The sequence below is a fragment of the Convolutriloba macropyga genome, chromosome 6 (genome assembly GCF_964194025.1).
Source record: "Convolutriloba macropyga chromosome 6, txConMacr16.3, whole genome shotgun sequence".
Classification (NCBI taxonomy): domain Eukaryota; kingdom Metazoa; phylum Xenacoelomorpha; order Acoela; family Convolutidae; genus Convolutriloba; species Convolutriloba macropyga.
The window spans coordinates 58,412,859-58,433,060 of record NC_134473.1 but is presented as its reverse complement, the minus strand read 5'-3'; the positions used below and the strand labels follow the sequence as shown (position 1 = coordinate 58,433,060).

Genomic DNA, 20,202 nt, shown 5'->3' with positions numbered 1-20,202 from the left:
GTTTTTGTTAACATTTTTTCGCCGAACAGGTAACACGATGAGTAAATGATGTGGGGGTTTAATCGAGATCCAAGAAAAAGCCAGTGTAAACCAATTTCTTTTCTGGTCATCCAATTGAAGGGAAGTTGTTAGTGCAAGATTTGTCTCCAAATGAGATTGGGAAACCTGTCACATTTAGGTACCTGTAGTATGTAGTCCTCAATGTTTGGGTAGCTCAATTAATCTGCCTGCTTTCAATCGGAACTTTTTTATAGGTGAATCTTTATTTTGGCGGTTTTAAAGAATTTTTCGTTATCCTCAGAATTTATTCTGATATGTAACAAGGAGGCTCGGTCAGGTTTCACTCATCGACTTTTTATAGCTGCGAAGCTGTAAGCTGAGCGTAGCTATATTGCGGTGCTCTTGGTTTTTTACAATTCAAAGAATTTGAATTGTATTGGGGCGCTGTCTTTTTTTTTAAGATCTGTTCACACATTTTCATGATTTTTGAAGTCAAATTGGAGTAGTGATTTTGGTCACGCCGAAACAGGAAATGGAGCGAAAAAGCGAGTGGTTTTGCGGCGTGAAATTTTTTCGCTCTAATTTTAAAGTAGAGTGAGATTATGGTGTTTGAACAAAAATTCGCTTTATCGGTAGTGATTTTTTGTTCACATGCGGCAATTTCACTTTGATTTTTACTGTTTTTTCGATTTTTTGGATAGGATTTTTTTTCTAAATGATTTTTCCAATCCATTCATAGTCCGTTCTAGGTCTAGTTTTCTGTTTAGTCAATGAAAATTCTTTGAATTGTACGTCAGGACTTGTCCTGCTATGTTTTTTGTTTCGTCTTCTGACGCTTTATTTTCGTTTTACATTTGTTCTAGAACATTCTGTCTCGTCACTGCTAAAATGGCTTTTTCGCGCTTGATTTCACGCTTTCTGCGTGACCTAAATTGCGGTTAGTCAGAAACAGAATCTGTTCCTAAAACAGATTGTAAACAGATTGTAAGAAAACAGATTGTATGGTCCGACAGCCGAGTGGTTAAGGCGACTGGCTGTTAATCCGGAGATCGCCGGTTCGAGACGCGACAGGGAAACTTTTTTTGCACCCAAAAACAACCTCCTTTGAAATAAACTTGTAAGTTTTATAGGCGGCGGCGATAACTATTATCAACTCACTTCTGTATCTTTTTCCATCTGTATTTTACGGCACGCAAGTCTATTTCGCAGCTATTCCGGCAATCTGCCGGCTATGTTTGACATTGTCTACCAAATTAAGAAGATAGAAAACTTTCAAAAATACACTTCAAAAGCAACGTCTTTTTAAATCAAAAGTAAAAACTTTTTAAATTCAAACCGCTAAAATAATTAGATAGTGCTGCATTAGAGGGTCAATGAGACCTGTCATTAATGAGACTACGAGACTAAAAAATAACGAATTGAATTAACATCAAACAGTATGTACCACTAAAGCTCTATTTTTTTCAGAAACTTAAATAACGTCAAAATGGCATCAAATAAGATGTGCATGCTGAACAAATTAGCCTGGCATTAATCTGAAAAGATATTGAACTTGTGCTTAACGAGACCAGGTAACAAGTCGACTGGAAAGTCCAACAAGGGGCAAAGATAGAAATAGTTTCATAATTTTAAACAATAAATTTCGGAGTGGATAAAACGATAGCCACCAACTTAATCATTGGTTGGGTTTCTTTATTCGTCATACGCTTACATGAAGAACAGTAAAAAATCACCAAAAATTAAGGCATCCAATCCTGTAAAACCATAATCTGTTAGCTGGAAGCGCTACATATGTTCAATTGCGCCTTCTTTCAACGGTAATGTGACAAGAGAACCAAAAACAAGTGAACAGAAAAATACCTGTTAGATTGTAAACTTTTAGGAAGCCAGTTGGTCCTGTCATTAGTGAGACTAGGTCATAAGACTAGAAAAATAAAAATAACAAGTAGTACGGGCAGAATTCAAAATTTCTCAAAAAGGTTGAAGGAAAACAGTGATTTAGCCATTAAAAGAAAAATATGAACTAAAAAGATTCTGATTTTTTCACTTGGGTTTATTTGAATATCAATGGGTATTTATGTATTTTAGGACTATAGAATCGTGTGTTTTATTAATAGCCACGAAGTGATAGCAGGAGTTGTAAAATAGGCGAATACTTTTAAGTTGTGATCTATTTCAGCTCTTTCCAAAATAGGTTGAGAAAACAGTTCGAATATTTTGGTTTTTGGTAGACAATTTTTTCACGCGCGGCTTTTTGCCTCTATTTTCACTCAATTGTAACATGAATTTTAACGACGAATATGCTCAAATGTTATCACGTGTGTTCTAGCAGTAACAACCATTAAAGTTCGAAAAAATCAAAATGCATCAATCGGTTTCAATGACATAGTCACCTTTTTCATAAACTAATAGTAAGCAATTTGCCAAATTTTTCCAGCCCTTTTTTGTTGTACCGTCTCTCAGTCGCTAAATGACTGTCTGGTTTTGCACACTATTTGGGCGTTGTTGAACCTATTTAATGGTTTCCTTTGATATGTTACTTTTGTAACATATTTGACTATTATTTTTTGTTTTGCCGTTTTTTATATTTTTTGTACTATCAATGAAAACTAATTATGGCAGGCCTCATCGATTCTTTGGTGAGTATTTGAAGCTTTTCAATGGTTTGAATTTGCGTCTATCTGTTTGTACATTTTTGCTTCTTTTTTTTTCTCGAAAATTAGCTTTAATTTGATTTTCGCCCATTTTTATAATTCTCCTTGTTCCTCCATCATTCAATATTATCAATGGTGGTTCTCATTAACTATTTAACGAGCACTCTCTTAGGCTATATAACGGTTCGAGAACGCGTTTAATTGTTTTAATAACTATGATTGCACTTGCTAAAATTTGTTAGTGATATTTTGAGTTTAGTCTGCTTTTATTCTTTTTGTGGTCCTTTGATTCAACCGCGATAGTAACATTTCGTCTTTTTCCTCTAACGTGGTTTGAAAATGCCTGTTTTTATGTTTATCACTTCATTGCCGTTAAGTTGCCTGGTCAAATGTTATAGACTGCGATTAAACATAGTTGCAGTTATATGTAGTTTTTATTTACTAGGTGATCTGTTTTCTCTCTTCAGAACATTTTTTAAACACAGGCAGATATTTCTTACAGAACGGGCTTGTTATTCTGTTTTGGTCATTTTTGCTGTTTTCACTGCGTATTTTTAGAAGTTTTCATGCTGTGCGATAGGTGATACCTTTTTATTGTTGTAATCTTAAGATTTTGATGTTCAGTTACGTGTTTCAATGACTATGATGAATATTTTGGTCTTTTGTGAAAATCAATTTGCAAAAACTTCATTTGACATCTTTTTTACTTTGTCTTTCTTTTGTATTCTACAAAGGCTTTGTTCACGTTTCGTTATCTACCTTGTGTACACTGCTGTTTATTATGCTTTGTTTTTGGTTTGATTGAATTTGACAAAAATATATTTATAAAAAATGGGAAGTGATAGTTCAATATTGTTATTGTGTTTGTTTTGTTATATGTTCTGTTAATTTCGAAATTCTTCTCTTTTTGTAATTTTATTTTGAATGTTCTTTGAAGGATTTTCAGGATATTCTGTATATCCGGTTAATGATTTTAAGGATCTTTAAAATGAAATATGAGTATTGAAGTAAAAAGTGGAAAGAAAGATAGAAAAGTTTGGCAGCATGAATTTTGTTTCACTTTAATTCGAACTGAAAGAGGAAAACGGTTTCAGAACACAGAATTGTTTTCTGGATGCTTGGTTTTTTGACATGCTGCAATTTAACAGTTACATGTTAGTATGGTTTGAGTTTTCCCATTGGGGTTTTATTTGAAATGTTTCTCAAATTTGCGTCTAGTTTTTTTTGTTTTTCAATTGAAAAACGTTTCAATTTTAATCAAGGACTAATCCTGTTGAGTTTATACCATCAAATGAGTTTCATTTATATTGTTGCGTTGTTTCTGAATATCCGCTCAAAGAGTTTTTATTTGCTCTCAAAAAAAGTTTTTAGCAATTATTTTAGTCCGGTTGATTTTGTTTGTGCGATTTTTTGCTTGACTGATTCTTTTGTCAGACGCATTTGACTTTTCGTCCTCAAAAATGGAATGAACAAGTAGAGCCCAGCGGGCATGTGAAGGAACGGTTTTAGAACAGAACATTGTTTTCTGGATACCTGGTTTTGTTTATGCTGACATGCTGCAATTTGACAGCTCTATTTTAGTGTGGTTTGAATTTTCTGATTAGTTTTTTATTCTGAATGTTTTTCTATCTTGCAACTAGTTTTTTTTGTTTTTCAAATGAAAAATACTTCAATTCTAATCAGATACTTATCTTGTTGAGCTTATACCATCAAATTAATTTCATTTTTATTGGTGCATTGTTTTTAAATATCCGCTCAGATTTTTTAATTGCTCTCAAACAAAGTTTGTAGCAATTATTTTGGTCATGTTAGTCTTCTTTTTTGTTTTTGTAATATTTGGCTGGAACAGTTTTTCGTCTGAACCAGTTGACTTTTCGTCCTCAAAAATGGAATGACCAGGTAGAGCCCAGCGGGCATTAACTTCTCTTAGAGTCTTTCCGCTCTCTATTCTCAAAGGATGCGATTCACAGAAACTGCTTTGGACACATACTTATGGTTTTAAGGGCAGTTCTTAGAAGTTGACCCCCTCCCAACAATTCCCCTTCCCACCGGTGCACACCCCAGCTGCGCTCAACTCAGGCTTCCTCAATTAAGCTAAAGCTAGCCTCACTAAAGCCTAGCTAGCTACTGACGAAGCCAACCACTTGCCGGTAGTTTGGGGGCAGTTCACGGCGACGTTAGTCGATTATATTATGATATTTGGAGACAAATTTGATTGATGGATATAAAATACGAATTTTTGAAATCTACGTGGTCTCCATTATCAAATAATCTTGGTTTATAGTGATCTAAAATTTAAATGTTTGCTGATGATTTCTTATTGCCAATCTTAATGTTTTCTCCGATCTCTGACGTTTCTTCCTCTCTCCCTCAGCCTTTTAACTCGCTTTTTTTTTAATTTCCTCGCATTAATGAACTGAGCTCAAGTACCATACTGTTGGATGACATTGCTTACGAAAAGACTCCCCTCTCATTGTTTGAGTTCAATAAAAGTTCGGGCTGGTTTCTAATTCATAAATTTGAGTGATTATAAATTCGTGCCCAAAACAGGTTTGAAAGTTACTGGTTTGTCCTCTGTAATATTTTCACTCTAACTTTAAAATGAAGTGAGAAAACGGTGTTTGAAACGGTGGTTGTCATTGATTATTTTCGTTCACGGTATGTAAAAGTCTTTCAAAGTATATTTTATTGGAAATTTATGTTTCATCTGTCCTGTTCTGTTATAAGGGGAACAAAATAAAATTGTTTTTGGATTTTTTAGTGTTATCTGTATTTTCATGTGTATCTGGACATATAATTTAATTTTTACCTAAGGCTGTTCTTTAAAGCAGGTTGATATTGTTGTCTTCTGATTGCTCAAAATTGAAATGTTATGCAGTACTGGTACTGATGTTTTGTGTGAGATTTTCAGACTTTTTTCCATGACTGAGCTTTAAACACGGCATAGACAGGTTACGATTACGGGGCACTGAGTTTCATAAGGGGACATTAAAGTGTTTCTGTCGCCTTCAGTTGCTTAGATTGCTGAAACAGTGATTCAGATTTGGAGACCTAAATTATATTCAATTTAATTTTGTGAGCCATTTGTTTGGAATCATGCGATACTATGCAATGTGAAAAATGCTTTATAGGTTTTGTTGACTTTGATGCTCATTTTACAAGTTTAGTAGGTACAAGTTTAGCAATCTTTAGGGACCAACAAAACTTCTCAAGCCAAAAATTGATCATCAGTCAGTTAACAAATTGGTCTTTAAGACAATGATAGAAAGATTTTCAGCACAATTTTGATGAAATTTTCTATTTTTTTAAATTATTATTTTATTTAAGATTTTGAGTGTTAGGGGCCAGCAAAAATCTTCGATTAATTATGCATTGGTCAACGTTTTAAATTCACGCGCCAAGAATTTGAGTGGCTGTAACTTTTTGAGAAGCAGGAGTAACTTGAGTCTCTACCGTTTAAAAATATTTCCAAATCTAAAGCTTTTTTGAAGTTCTTGCTTCTGTTAGTCTTTTATATTTGTAGCCTGATTTATGCATACTAGTTGTTTTGCCAACGTTACGGTTCAATAACAGGTCTAATTAGAAAAAGTTTTGAAATTGTGCTTAACGAGACCAGGTAACCAGTCGACAGAAAAATACAATGGGCAGAGTTAAAAATAGCTTCATAATTTTAAAGTTGTTTCGAAGTCGATAAAACGTCGATAATATGAAGAATAGATGGTTTTCAGTTTTCATCGGCAAAGCCGGTTTCTGAATAACTACAAACAGTAATCTCACCTGTCCGTAAAGCTTGCACCATAGCAGATGCATTTAATGAATTAAAATCTAAATACTTTAGATAATTCTCTTTACCATTATAGTTAGGTTCTATTTGTTTATTATTACTTTGCCATGACAATGATCTAACACTGAAGCTAACTCACTTCTTATATCTTGTTGTATTGTATCATAAATATTAACTCTTTTTTCTTTATAATATTTAAGTCTAACATTAGTATATTTCAATCCACATATCCAAGTTAAACCTGGAGCAGGATATGTATAATAAGGATCTATTTAATAATAATCTAAACATTTATCTCTAAATTTTTCAAACACATTCTTTATATTAGTAATAATACATCTGTTTTTGGATAATTTAACAAATCTTTTTTTGTTTCACAACCTGTTTCATTCCAACAATTTAATGCTTGATTATATTCTTCATCCGTAATTCCAGACTGTTTTTTAGAATCAAATAATTCTTTAAGCGGTAATTTTGTAGTATTAAATTTATTTACACTATCACACGATTCAAATGGAGATATACTTTTTATTCCCTCTAGACTAAACTTATTCAATGTCACACACTCGTTATAATTTAATGATTTACTTATAGCGGCTAAACTAATGTCTTACATACTTGATGTTACTTGCTTCCCAGTGCCGTTTGTAGTGTTTGTTTGCTTGACTGCAGGACCTTGATAATAGTAATAGTTCCAATGGAAAAAAAGACTGGGAAAGTGAACTATGTTTACATTAAAAGTAATATTTATTTCCAAATTGATTACAAAACTTGTGAAATTTAATTTTCTCAATTTAGTAAAATCTGATTACATAAAAGTGTTAAGAATCAAAGGCATGAATTTTAATTACACTACGCGTGATTTTCAATTTCTTTAAGGATAGATTTTAACTACAAAGCGTGTGACATGCAAATGCTTTAAATCTTCTAATTGTACTTACGATGTGATCATGAAAATTATTGACCACTTTTTGTACTTACTTTTACATTTTCCGTGCTGAGATTCGGCAACTGAAATCAGTGTTTAAATTGTATTAAATAACGATAATCAGATAGAGGAGAGTGTTAAAGCCAGTGTAAGAAAAGTCAACAAAATTTTTTGTTTTCAGTAAGGAATGATAAAACTTTTTCTCAAGTGTTACCCGAATCAATAAAAGCCAAATAAAGACTTTGGTCAGAGCAAACTACATATTTGAACACAATTGTTGCTTCATTTTGATACTAATTTTTGAAAAAAAAAGAAAAAACGAAATGATGAAAAATTGGTAAAATCTGAACTCTCATGACTTCCGAACTGTTGAACCTAATTAAATGTTTTATCAGACTATGTAAGATCTTGTTGCATGATGGAAAAGAAAACTGTACATATGAAAAAAGCAGAGGAAAATGAGAAAAGTTATGAAAACCTAATGAATGGCCAGAATATTTTAATGTAAAACGGATCTCCAAGTTTCCAAACCTAATAAACTAGTGACAACAAACAACACTACAACAGAAAACCAAAAATAAAAGAAAGGCAGAAAGAACACCTTGTTTCTTTTGGTAAAAATTTGGTTTATTATCTATTCAGAATAACACTTTTTGTGGGGAAAAACGTGAAAACGTCTAAACAAAAAAGGACTAAAGTATAGTAAGGACTAAAGTTTAGTAAGGACTAAAGTATAAGTTATTCTGGAAAGCACAAAAAGCATTCTAAAATCTCCGGAAGAAAATGCCTAATAAAAATAAGTCAAAATCATACCCCTAGACTGACTAAATATATGAAGAACACAAAACGGCTTTGTGCAATCTAAAAGGCAAACATGACAAAATGTTGCAAAAATACAGCCAAAAGTGTAATAAATGAATAGAAGATCAAACGTTCCTCAGCCACACAATTATCTTCGGCAAAATTAAAATGAAGCTACATCGATTTGATTTTTGAGAAGTATCCCGCAGCTGTTGTTTTAATTGTCTGCCTCATAAAATTGATGAGCTTCATAAATTTCTAAAATTTAATTGCATTTATTTGATTTTTTGAAGAAATACTCTTTTCTGTTTGATTTTTTTTCAAAAATATAACTGATCTATTGATTTTTCTTTCAGTAATATCCCTAAGCTGCCATCTTATTTTTCTGTCTCGTAAATTTATTGAACTTCATAAACCTCTGAAACCCTACTGCGTCTATTTGATTTTTTCAGAAATATCGTTTATCTTTTAAAATTTTTTTACAGCAATATCTCTCTTCTATTTGAGTTTTTCAGCAATATCCATCAGCCGTTATAAAACTTTCTTTAACTCATAAACTTAATGTGTTTCATAAACATTTGAATTCGTAATTCATCTATTTAATTTTTTCTAAAGTAGCCAACATCTATTTAATTTTTTTTCGGAATTATCGCTCTTATATTTGATTTTTTTCCGGAAATATCCCTCAGTTGTCATTTTATTTGTCTGTATCATTTTAATGAGTTTCATAAATTTCTGAAACCGTAATACAGCTATATGATTTTTTCAGAAATGTCCCTCGGCTAACGTTTTATTTGTCTGCCTTATAAACTTAATGAGCTTCCTATACTTCTCATAACCGTTATGCTACCTTTTTGATTGTTTTCAGAATTTGCCCTCATCTATATCCTTCAAAAATAACCCTCAGCTATCATTTTACTTGTCTCTTTCCATTGCAATTGAATTTTTCAACATAATTTATCAATTGATACCTTTTTGTTCAGTTTTATTTAGTTCACAGATGTCCCTCATAAAACAGACCTTTTGGCATATTTGTGTTTCAGTTCAGCTTGACAAGATTGAAAACTGAAATATTTTTTAAATAAACATTTAAAAAAAATTAAAAGCTTTCACAATAGGGTAAGAAAAACATCCTTGAAATTCTGCTTCCATAGATATTCTGCTTTCACTAAAGATAAAAACTATGAAAACCAAATTTCAAATGAAACCAGGGCAACTATCCTTAATTTGAACTAGCGCTTTGGACCTATATATATATATACATATATGGAAAGTTTAGTTGTGCTTATTATTTACAATTGCTCAGATCAAAAGCAGTTGAACTTGTTTTGTGAATGGATTGAAAGAGATTAGTTTGTGACAAATATCTAACCTATCTTCTGTTCAATTTGCGGGATTAAAATCGGCTATTAGATTTTAGATTAGATAGAGTGAACTGCGCTTCCATTGTGAAATTTGATTACGAAACATTATTAAGAATTACTTATAAAGCTACGCTTTAAAATGTCCTATTAAAATAGTAACATAGATTTCTCGTAAATTTCATTTACGGAAGATAGCAACTAGATTTCACAAATTCGTATGCGTTGTCCACGATCCCCCCTAGGGCAGCAAATTTTGCTTAAGGCCAAATGACTCGCATTGTAGTTAATTGAAGATTAGGTTAAGTTTTACCTTGAGCCAAATTTCTTCTGTGTTTTTTATGTAGTAAACTTCAAAAGGTTGACTCTGTCCGTTTGCTATTGCCCTTCTTCAGCTGCTTTTATCTGTCAGCCTGACAATTTTGTAAAAAGCAATAGCCGTAGCATTTTTTGAATTGATTTTTTTACTCGTAAAGGATCTTTTATTCGAAACTAATGGGTCTACAGGACACTCTAAGTTATTTAAATGCCAATAAAGTACACCTCTGTACTAATGGCAAAACGGCATCGGATTGGGTGAGGAAAGCAACTTGTTTTTAACGCAGTTTTTTTTCATTTCATATGGTCACTTTTTTTCGTAAATTTTGGTCTCTGCTGCTATCTACTTATATAGGAAGCGGGTTTGACGGATATTTCGTTGCTATAGTCTGCGGTCTATGGTTTTACGTTAGCTTTCATTTTCAGTGAACGCTTTCTGCCACATGTTATATTCACTTTATTAGATTCATTTTTACAGAATCGAGTTTAAAATAATGCTGCATTACAAAAACTGGTTGAAAACTTGTTTTTGTTAATTCTATGCATTAAATTTTGTTCGTTATTGATTATAAGATTCGCTAATAACATGAGGCTCTTAATAATAGACCGATCATCTCATAAAAAGTTGACTTTAATTCTGCTTTTATTGTTAGCTGTATTAGTTTTTATTTCGAATAAACAGGATGAAAATGCTCCCTACAACTCAAACTCACCTCACCACAAGTCGCCTGAGTATGCCCAGAAGTTCTATGACAGAACACTTTCATTAATATCCAGTGGTTATGAACGGATTAGTAGTTATAGTAACAAAGTGTGTGACAGTAATAACTGGGGATCTACAAGCAATGTGTGGATTTTGGAGACTATGGTCCGGCATTCGTTGCCAACTTTGTTGCAGTGTACCCTAGAGAGCTATGCTTCCAAATACTCAGAATCTTGCATCAGGTAACCAAATTCGGGTGCCCTAGTCAAGATCTCGACTTATGAAAATTCCTCCCTCAACCAAAATTGTGCATGAACAGACCGTGTTCGACCGAAAATTTAGTTCAAGAACAATAATAATAGTAGTGCTTCACAGGGAGAATTTTTAGGATAATGCATTTTCGAATGGGGGTGGGTTCTCAAGTATTCTAGTTGGGATCCAGACTCTCGGAAAAGTTAAGGGGGACTAAAATTACACGAGAATCTCCGTAAGGTCAATAAAAAGTCTTTTTATTGACCTTACGGAGATTCTCGTTATTAAATGCCAATAAAGTACACCTCTGTACTAATGGCAAAACGGCATCGGATTGGGTGAGGAAAGCAACTTGTTTTTAAGCAACTTGTTTCAACTAGAATACTTGAGAACCCACCCCCATTCGAAAATGCATTATCCTAAAAATTCTCCCTGTGAAGCACTACTATTATTATTGTTTTTGAACTAAATTTTGCAAGAAGCTTGCTCTTTCAAATTGAGATAATGTTGGATCATTCATGAACCTGGCAAAATATTGTTGCCAATTTCTCTTAACTATTTTTTCCCGTCTTGACTCGGGTGGTTTTTACTGTTCTGAACACACTTAACACACTTCAGATATTCAATGATTTGTGAATATCGGGGGGGGGGGGGGGGGGTGTATGCTACAAATACAATGACGAAAATTTGAACTGTCTTTACATAAATACATGCATGTCACTCTATGTTAACTATGTTATTTAAAGTGGAAGCCGTTTTAGAGTGCTATACTTGAATTCAAATTCAAGCTTGGATCTCGTCAGGGCAAACTTGTCTTTGGTCCTGAACAGACACTTCAACAACATTGAACTTGTTCACATGACAGCCGAAGAGTTGTTCAAAGACACCCCAGTTGAAAGCTTAATGCCAAACATATCCAAAGCCAGATACAAGGCTGTTCACATCAGCGATATAGCACGAGTAGTTTTGATATACAAGTATGGGGGCGTATATTCTGATGCTGACATCATTTTAAGAAGGAAACCCGAGTTCGGCTCCAAATTTTTCACCCGAAGCGGGGCGTCGGGAATGCTAATCAACGCAGCATTTGCTTACCCGAAAGGGGATTCGATTTTGTGGAGTGTTTTACACGATATAAAGAAATATTATGAACCGAAAGGCTACACGTTAATGTACACACATAACAAGATGACAGAGAGGTACTGTAGGGTGTCATGTGATGTCGTTCCAGCCAATTGGAGTCACAATCTGATCAACTTCAAGTGCTGTGATTTAACAGTAGTTGGTGAGTATCCTCGAATTGTTAGTTAGCGTTGTGATTGATCCCAGTGTCAATGCTATTTGTTTTCACCGCAATCTCATATATATACAATTTATGTACAACCAATCGGTGAAAGAAGTTTAAAACACAATAAGAAAGAGTTTCAGTTTTAAAATAACGTTCTAAAACTGGGCTTTTGTTCCCGTCGTATTAAGAGACTTCTTTCGCCTCAGGCGCACTCAGCCATTCTAAGTACCATGGATGACTCGTATTGGCTGAACTTGGCGTATTCAAATAATTATATCACGATTACATGGCTAGCCTCGTAGAGATTGCGTGAAAGCATGAAAAATTTTCTTCAGGTAATTATGATAATAAGGACAAAAAAATAGAGTTAAAAAAATAGAATTTGAAAACATCAATAGTTCGATGGGGTTCAAACCCACTCGTGTTGATGTGCTTGTGGTGTTAAGTTTTAGTTAACTGTACTAAATTGCCTTGTATAGATGTAGTTATTTCATTTCGAAGCTTCGTTCGTTGATGTTCAAATCGACTCGAATCAAAATTCCCAAAAGCAATTCATACATTATCTCTCTGTAATACACCCTGGAACCAATTTTTTTCAAATCTGAGAAAAAAAATTTCGCACTTACCTGATTTTTCAAGTTTACCGAATCGGTTTGGCTTAAGCTACGAATCAACCGAAGACCCAAATTAGTTTCAGACACTAACCTGGTTAACTTCTGCAATTTTGATTTTCATGGAAATGACAGTTTGCATATATTAATGGAAATCAACATTTCTTTACGAGCCAGAACCCCAACTTTAGTTAGTATTGCGCTAATTTGCGGAATTTGGCGACAAAGCAGAAAGACATTGTGTAATCAGCAATTAGTACAATCGTTCCTTTCCATATGTTTATCTGTTGGACCATTTTCACATGTATTAAGATACTTTCTGTGGAACGAACTAAAGAAGTAAAATGGACAAATGGTTCACTGTATGCTAATTTACATTTTAATAATTCCCATACCATATCGTCAGAGTCCGTTCGGCATCAGAAAATTTTTAAGAAGTTAGAAAGAGTCTAAGCAACTCAGCGAGAAAAAATCTGCGTAAAAGCGACCCTAAACTTGATTTTCTATAGGCACAGGAAACAAGAATTGAAATTTCACGGATCGGAAAGGATCCAACACTTAAGTTTTTTATGGTTAAGGATTGAATTGGTGCATTTTTTGAGGTTCAAGTGCACTTGAAAGTTGTTTAAAATAAGTTTATTGCTTGAGCTTGGCTAAAATGACCAAGCACTGGCCTAATTGGTTCTTAAAAACATGTTGTTTATCCATAATTGTGATTTGAATATACCCGTCTACAAAACTAACAATAGTCAAAGTAAAAACAATGTAAAATGCATATCTCTCTCACACACATACAAACACACATTTTCGCACACATAATAAGCAAAATTGGGAAGAACTGCGACAAGAGGAAAAGCATTTTTCTCCTTGATTGTTGTTTCCAGACTTTTAGAGCCCAATGGTGAAATTAAGTTACCTAAAAATTGTAGACAAATGGCTGTCCATTCAGATATAGAAACACCTGCAACGTCAGTCGTTCTGTAATTACTGGATCATTTGAAAAAAAAAATTATCAGTGCACAGAAAATCTACTTTTTAAAGTAGACATTCATGAGATACACATAAATGACCCTATCCCACTTTAATGGGGATTGAGAATTTGACACTGAAAGGTTTTATTTGCTCCCTCATTTTTGGTCAATCAACGCCTCGAGTAGAAAATTACACGTTGTGTCATTTAAAGCCAGCTGAGTGTAAAAGAATTTAGTCGGATAATTTTTGGTTTTCGCTTTTTGGCAATTATCAATTTTTCCTGTTAATTGCAATTGCTGAATTTCATTAAGTTTCACTGCAATTTTTGGGATATGAATTTTTTTTGTTAATGAGAAAATGTTTACAAAGTTTTTGTTATTTATTCCCAATTCAAAAATATTACTGTGTTTTATTAAGGCAAAAACAGTGCCATTTTGTAGTCAAGATCCTTTCAGCTGGAAAAGTGTCGATAGTTATTTTGCCAGGGGTAGTGTTACGAGCATTTAGATCTCGGTTGCTATGGGATATATAGGAAGTATTGCTTTGCAAATTTTCTGGCCTGCTCTTTTCATAGCAGTAATTTGTCCTGGCGTCTCAATTAAGACAATGGTAACAAATTCTGAGAAACAATGTTACGGTGGACCACACTTTTTTTAATTCTACTTTATTTTAATTTTTGTTGTGTGCCTTTTCGATATTTTTAAAAGCGTGCAGATGTTAAGTTTTTTTCAGAAAAAATTAAAGGGATGGGAAATGATTGAAGTTTTGTAAATGATCAAAACATTAATTCTCTTTTACTTTATGGTTTTTTTGCATTATTCTGATTAGCTAATATTCTGATCTGAAATGTGAATATTTAAAAAATTGTTTTTGCTGGGAGAGAAATACAGCATAATTGGAAGAAAGTTGCTAATTAAGTGCAGCAACTACCTATTGTCAATATGAGTCAGCTGAAATTTTATTTTTTTTAAGTGAAAGTGCTTATCTGTAATACGCTAAAATTTCTCCAGTTGCTGATAGAAAATATCTATATAAAGTCGGCAATATTTCAGGAAAAATTCAAATTCTGAATGCTTGAAAAGAGAAAATTTGGCTTTTTTATATTCAATAATTTTTATGTCGTTTTACCTCAATTGCGAGTTTGAGGTAGTTAAGAAATGTTTTGAGTTGAAAAATGTTTTTACAGCTTATCAGTGCATTCATTTTCTCACAATTCGTTTTATTAAAAATTATTTCTTGTAACAGAAGTGACCAAATTATTTCTTGTAACGAAAATGAAGCTTTTCCTCTCAAACTTGTTTTTTCTTCAAATAACTTCCGATTCTTAATTTCTTCGGAAAATTTCAGTTACTTAATTTTCAATTTTTTAAGTTTCGTCGAAGCTTATGTTTTTAAAAGATTAAAAAACAAAGGCGGAAACATAGATCGAACTTAATTCAAGTCATAGGTGCCTCTGAATCTATTGATGTTCATTTGCCCACTAAAATGACCAATTTTTGATGTTCGTTTCAGCTAGTGGATTGGGCCAATGCGGCAGACCCTCGACAGAAGAGGATGCTGAGAAATTAAACTGCACTTTCTACCACTATTCTCGATCATACAACTGTGTGAGACGCAACAAGGCCGTCGTACAAAACATGGACCTCAGAACTGACAAGTCAATCGTGGCAGAAGTGGGCAGAAAACACTGTCCTATTATAGTAGATTACTTCAACTACTTTAACATAACTTGTGAAGATGTCACTTAAGTTTTGATAATATGAATATATTGTTGAGGGGGCAGTGGTAATGTTTTATAATGTTTATAGTTGCCACGATTTCATCGCGTGGAATTATCCATTGCTTCCGATATTTCTGTAAATTGCATTTAGTCTTATTCGTATATTTATTTTCGTGTGTGGTATAAATTACAAAATTTAAATGCAAAAAGCTTAGATCGTCAATCGAATGAGTAACGGAAAATTTTTCCGTCGTTAGGACGCAATATTTGACTGGTTATTATATTATGACTTTCTATTACTCCAGTCCCAATAAACGAACAAAATTAGCAAAAACGTTTTGGCTACTCTTGCTGCTTGCACAACTGTTCATTATAATTTTATCAACTTTTTGATAAATAATTGAAAAATCTGAAGGTAAAGCAAAGTTGCAACTTAAAATCAAATTGACCTTCCGCGAACCCATTCATTATCTTAATTTTGTCCTTAAAACAGGCTTAATAGGTCCAGCAATCTATTTGCATTTCTGCTTTATTTCGTTGATTTCATGCGATCGTAGATAATGATAAATTCCCAATGGCAGCATCTGTATGGCATGTTTTTCGCATTAAACTAAGAGAACTGATTCTCTCAAAAGAAATGTTGCTTTTGTTAAAGCTCACTGCTTTTAGAGGTAAGATTTGCCATCTCGAGAAATTTATGAAAAATTCTCGAGAAAAGATCAAACACTTTTAATAAATTTTAAATACAAAGTTTGCCTGACACAAATTTTCACTTTGATAGCGCATGAATTGAAATGTGTCACTTTCTACATATAGTCTTTGTTTTTCTTTGAACTTTATGCTTTCATAAAAATTACCGTGCTGTATGCAGTGAACTAAATCTAGAAAGCCCAATACGCTAGTAAATAATTTTCTTGGTTCTGCTATCTTTGGCCCTACCAGCCTAGTGGGCGTACAAATTTGAAAAACCTGCTGTACAGGAACAAAAAAATGAGGGGGACGGCCAAACCCAAAACAGACCTTTTTCTGTTTCAAATCCGAAGAAAAAATTTTCAACTAATCAATTATGGTGCAAAAACGAGTGGTACTATTATAAAAGTTCCAATGATTTCATTTTTTAAAAGAATTTTTGCTAATTTTAGAAATATCTTTAGATCTTTTTTGCCGAGAAAAGCCGATGACAACATCATATCAAAATCTTGCCTTTCAAAATTGTGTTCATTCCATGAACCCAATTCTTTGATAGTATGAAGATCGTCGAAGTAAGTTGTCATGTTTTGTAAGATTTATAGAATCCACGCTCTTAATCTTTAACAATATATCTTTATCTTTGTTCTTATTGATTGTAATTAGTTTCTTTTGTATGTTTTTTCGAGTGGGATACAATATATAAACTTTAAATGCATTAAAGAGCATATACCGCGAATCAAATGACCAAGGTAAATGTTTTCCCTCTCTATGAGGCAATGTTAGATTAGTGAGTTTATTATGAGTTTCTGTTAGTGTTCGCTGATTTGAATCATTTTCGCTATCTGGTACAACTTTAAATTTTTTAAATTTAAACAGAATTTTGTGATATATTTTCAAAAAATCTGAAGTCAAAGCAATATTGCAACTCACAAATCAAACTTTCGCTATTCCAAGCATCATCAAAAAATTTTTCTTCAGAACAAATTCAATAGGTGCACAGAACTATTTAGTTTTCCTATTTTGTTTATCAATTTTAGAGGGTCGTAGATAAGGATAAAATTCCAAAGTCCCCATCTGTATGGTGTATGTATTTCGTTTAAAAGAAAAAATTAAGATTATTTGAACCAAAATGTGTTTTGCCTTGAAGTTCGCTGCTCATAGATGTTACATTTTTCACAAAAAATCGCTTTCAAAAAATAAAAAAGAATACCTCACACTAACTAAATTTGACTACGATATCACATGAGATGAAACGCCTCTCAATCTACATATAGTTTTTGTTTTTCTAAACCATTTTAATCTTTTCATACTTGGATTTTATTGGGCCGGATTCGTTAAAGAAAGTGAAGAAACAAACAGTTGATTTGAAGAACAGTTTGCTTTCGTAAAAAGGCAGTGGTGTATGCAGTTAGTTATAGATTACCTTATGCACCGGTAAAAGTATTTTTCGGGATTTATTCTATGTTGCCCCCCCCCAGCTGATTAGGCATAAAAAATTTACGCCGCTGAAGTACACGTGCTTTGTTTTACATCGTAAAGGGCTAAAAAAAATAACAGGTATATTCTAATAAGGAGGCGCGAAAAACATTAGAATGTTACTCAAAATAGACTCATTTTCTGTTTCGAAAATAGAAAGAAATCCAAGTTGTCTGCGATGGTGCAAATATAAGTGTAATCACTATAAAAGTTCTTTCGTTTTTTTTTAAATTGATTATAACTTTGATTATTTGATCGTTTTCCAAGTCTGAGATCATTTTTGCCTAAAGAAGCCTTAGCATATGAAAACCTTAATATTTTAAATTTTTTTTCATCCCTGAGCATATTCCTTGATAATATGATTTTTGTTAAAGGGTAGAGGTTATGTATTAAAATGTTTATAGTTTTCTCAATTTTATCGCTAAATATTCTTTCCTGTGCTCTTGTGAATTCACTTCAGTCTGCTTTGTTTTCTTTTATTGTGGTATAATTTACAAAACACAAATGTAAAAAAAACAAATTGTCGATCGAATGACCAGAAGAAATTTTTTCCTCTATACGACGAAACAGTACATTTGTTAGTTTATTTCGATTTTCTGTTACTCCAGTTTCATCGTTCGAAAAAATGGGAAAAATATCTGACTCCTGTTGCTGTCTTGCGCAAATGTTTATGATAATTTAAACTTTTCTGGATGATTACCGGCTTTTCTGGATGATTATGGATGAAAATTTGATGGCAGCGCAAAATTGCGAGTTGAAAATCAAATTTACTTCCGCTAATCCTTGCATCATTCAACTCTTTTCCTTTATAAAAATTTGTTAGTTCCGTTAAGCTATTTGCCTTTCTGCTTTTTTCTTTGCTTTTAGAGGATGGTAAATAACGATAATTTTCGATACCTCCTTCGGTATGACATATGTTTTTTTCATTTAACCTAAAGAATTAAGAGTCTCTTATTTAAAAAGCTGATTTTTTCGAAATTGACTGCTTTCAGAAGTGAGTTTTTTTAAATCTCAACAAATTAATGATATTGTCCATTTTCAACAAAAAACAAAATACACTAGTCTCCAGCGTGAAATCGTATGAAATGAAATTTTTTTCTTCAACCTACATATAACTTTTGTTTCTTTTAGTATTGAATACCCGATACATGCATTTAGGTTTGTCAGGTTTGGTTAAACAAAAAAAAACAAGTTATCGATTACGAGAAATTTTTTGTTTCATTACAAGTGCTACAAATATATTCATCTAAATAACTCTAAAATGTACCTTATACGCTGATGAATTTTTTTTTGGTTCTATTATGTTTCGCCCCCTTTTAGGCATATACCGTTTATGCCCTATTTTTTACATTTTAGTGTGCTAGATAACAACACATAAACTGTAATAGGGAGGAATAAAAACACTGAGGGGGAACCGAATATATGTAAATACTTGACATGTTTCAAATTCTGTAGAAAAGTTTTGAATTAATTTACGATAATGCAATAATAAGTGGGACATTTTTGAAATTCTCTGGTTTTTAATTTATTTATAATGCTTTTCCAAATTTGAAACCTCAAAAACATAACACAGTGAAGTCCATTTAAATTCTCTAAATTCAATAATGCTGATTTAATTTGCCTCAAAAATATAACACAATGAAGTTGATTTCAATTCTCTAAGTTTTATAATGGTGATATAATTTACGTCTAAAATATAACAAAAAGAAGTCAATTTCAGTTGTCTATGTTCAATTCACTTTAGTCTGCTTTGCAGGTTTTTCTTTCTCTAAGTTCAATAATGCTGATTTAATTTACTACTCTACAATAATGATTCAAATTGAGGGCTTAGAACAAATACAATATCTATCTCGTAAAGTTTAAAAAGCGATGAAAAAAACGCACGCAATAAGAGAGGGAATTTTAAGTCAAAGTTTAATGTTTAAACACATTCTACAAATGAACTGTTTTTATATTCTGTCAAAAATTACAAAAATTACTCTTGATCATGACGTTTTTTTGTTTGAAAACAATTTTTTAATTAAGCCTCAACCTATTGTCTGACAAATTGTTCTGAAACGACTGGCTAGGGGTTGTTTGCTTGTCACTAGCTTAAACATACGGAGGCTATCTTCATTGGGTGAAAATTGTTTTTTTTTGGGGGGGGGATTGGGGGTATAAGGAGTGAAGACAATGTCTGAACCACCTGCAATTGACTTTTACACGCCGTGATTTACCGCCTACACGGTCCGAGTGTAAATAGGAGGTTTTACTTGGGGTGTTGGTGGTGGGGAGGGGGACAAAATGGGAATTAAACTCTAAGAAAACGCACTTTACACCATGAATTATTGTCACTTTAGCAATTTTGGTGAAGTGCATACATAGAGACTATCATGTATTTTAGAGCGTTGCTTAGTGACCTAATTCACTAAGGTTTTACCTGTTTTCAACGTTATTCACGACAAAATTTTCAAACTCTGGTCGTAAACAGTTTTTATTTTAGCCGACGTTTAATAATAATAGCAAAGTTTGGTTAAAACTAACTTTCCAATCAATAATGGGAGGTTAAATATGTGCGTTCGCTTTTAAAGTTTTTAAACCATCCAGTTTAAAATGCTTTTTAAAATTTTGTGTTCACTAAATTTGTCATGATGTAGAGAGCTAA

General features: G+C 32.8%; 1 protein-coding gene across 1 annotated transcript; it reads left to right on the top strand.

Moving 5' to 3' along the window:
* Positions 1–10,341: 10,341 nt before the first annotated feature.
* Positions 10,342–15,562, top strand: LOC142341080 (alpha-1,4-N-acetylglucosaminyltransferase-like). Its single transcript, XM_075391942.1, has 3 exons — positions 10,342–10,791; positions 11,563–12,086; positions 15,185–15,562. Exons 1-3 carry the CDS (start codon positions 10,433–10,435, stop codon positions 15,418–15,420), a joined length of 1,119 nt encoding a protein of 372 aa, XP_075248057.1. The 5' UTR covers positions 10,342–10,432; the 3' UTR covers positions 15,421–15,562.
* The last annotated feature ends 4,640 nt before the right edge of the window (positions 15,563–20,202 follow it).

Bases quoted from the DNA above. Each gene is read 5' to 3' on its own strand.
- LOC142341080 (XM_075391942.1), top strand. From the start codon at position 10,433: ATGAGGCTCTTAATAATAGACCGATCATCTCATAAAAAGTTGACTTTA. The intron at 10,792-11,562 runs GTAACCAAATTC...AAGCCGTTTTAG, and splicing joins TACTCAGAATCTTGCATCAG to AGTGCTATACTTGAATTCAA. The intron at 12,087-15,184 runs GTGAGTATCCTC...TGTTCGTTTCAG, and splicing joins CTGTGATTTAACAGTAGTTG to CTAGTGGATTGGGCCAATGC.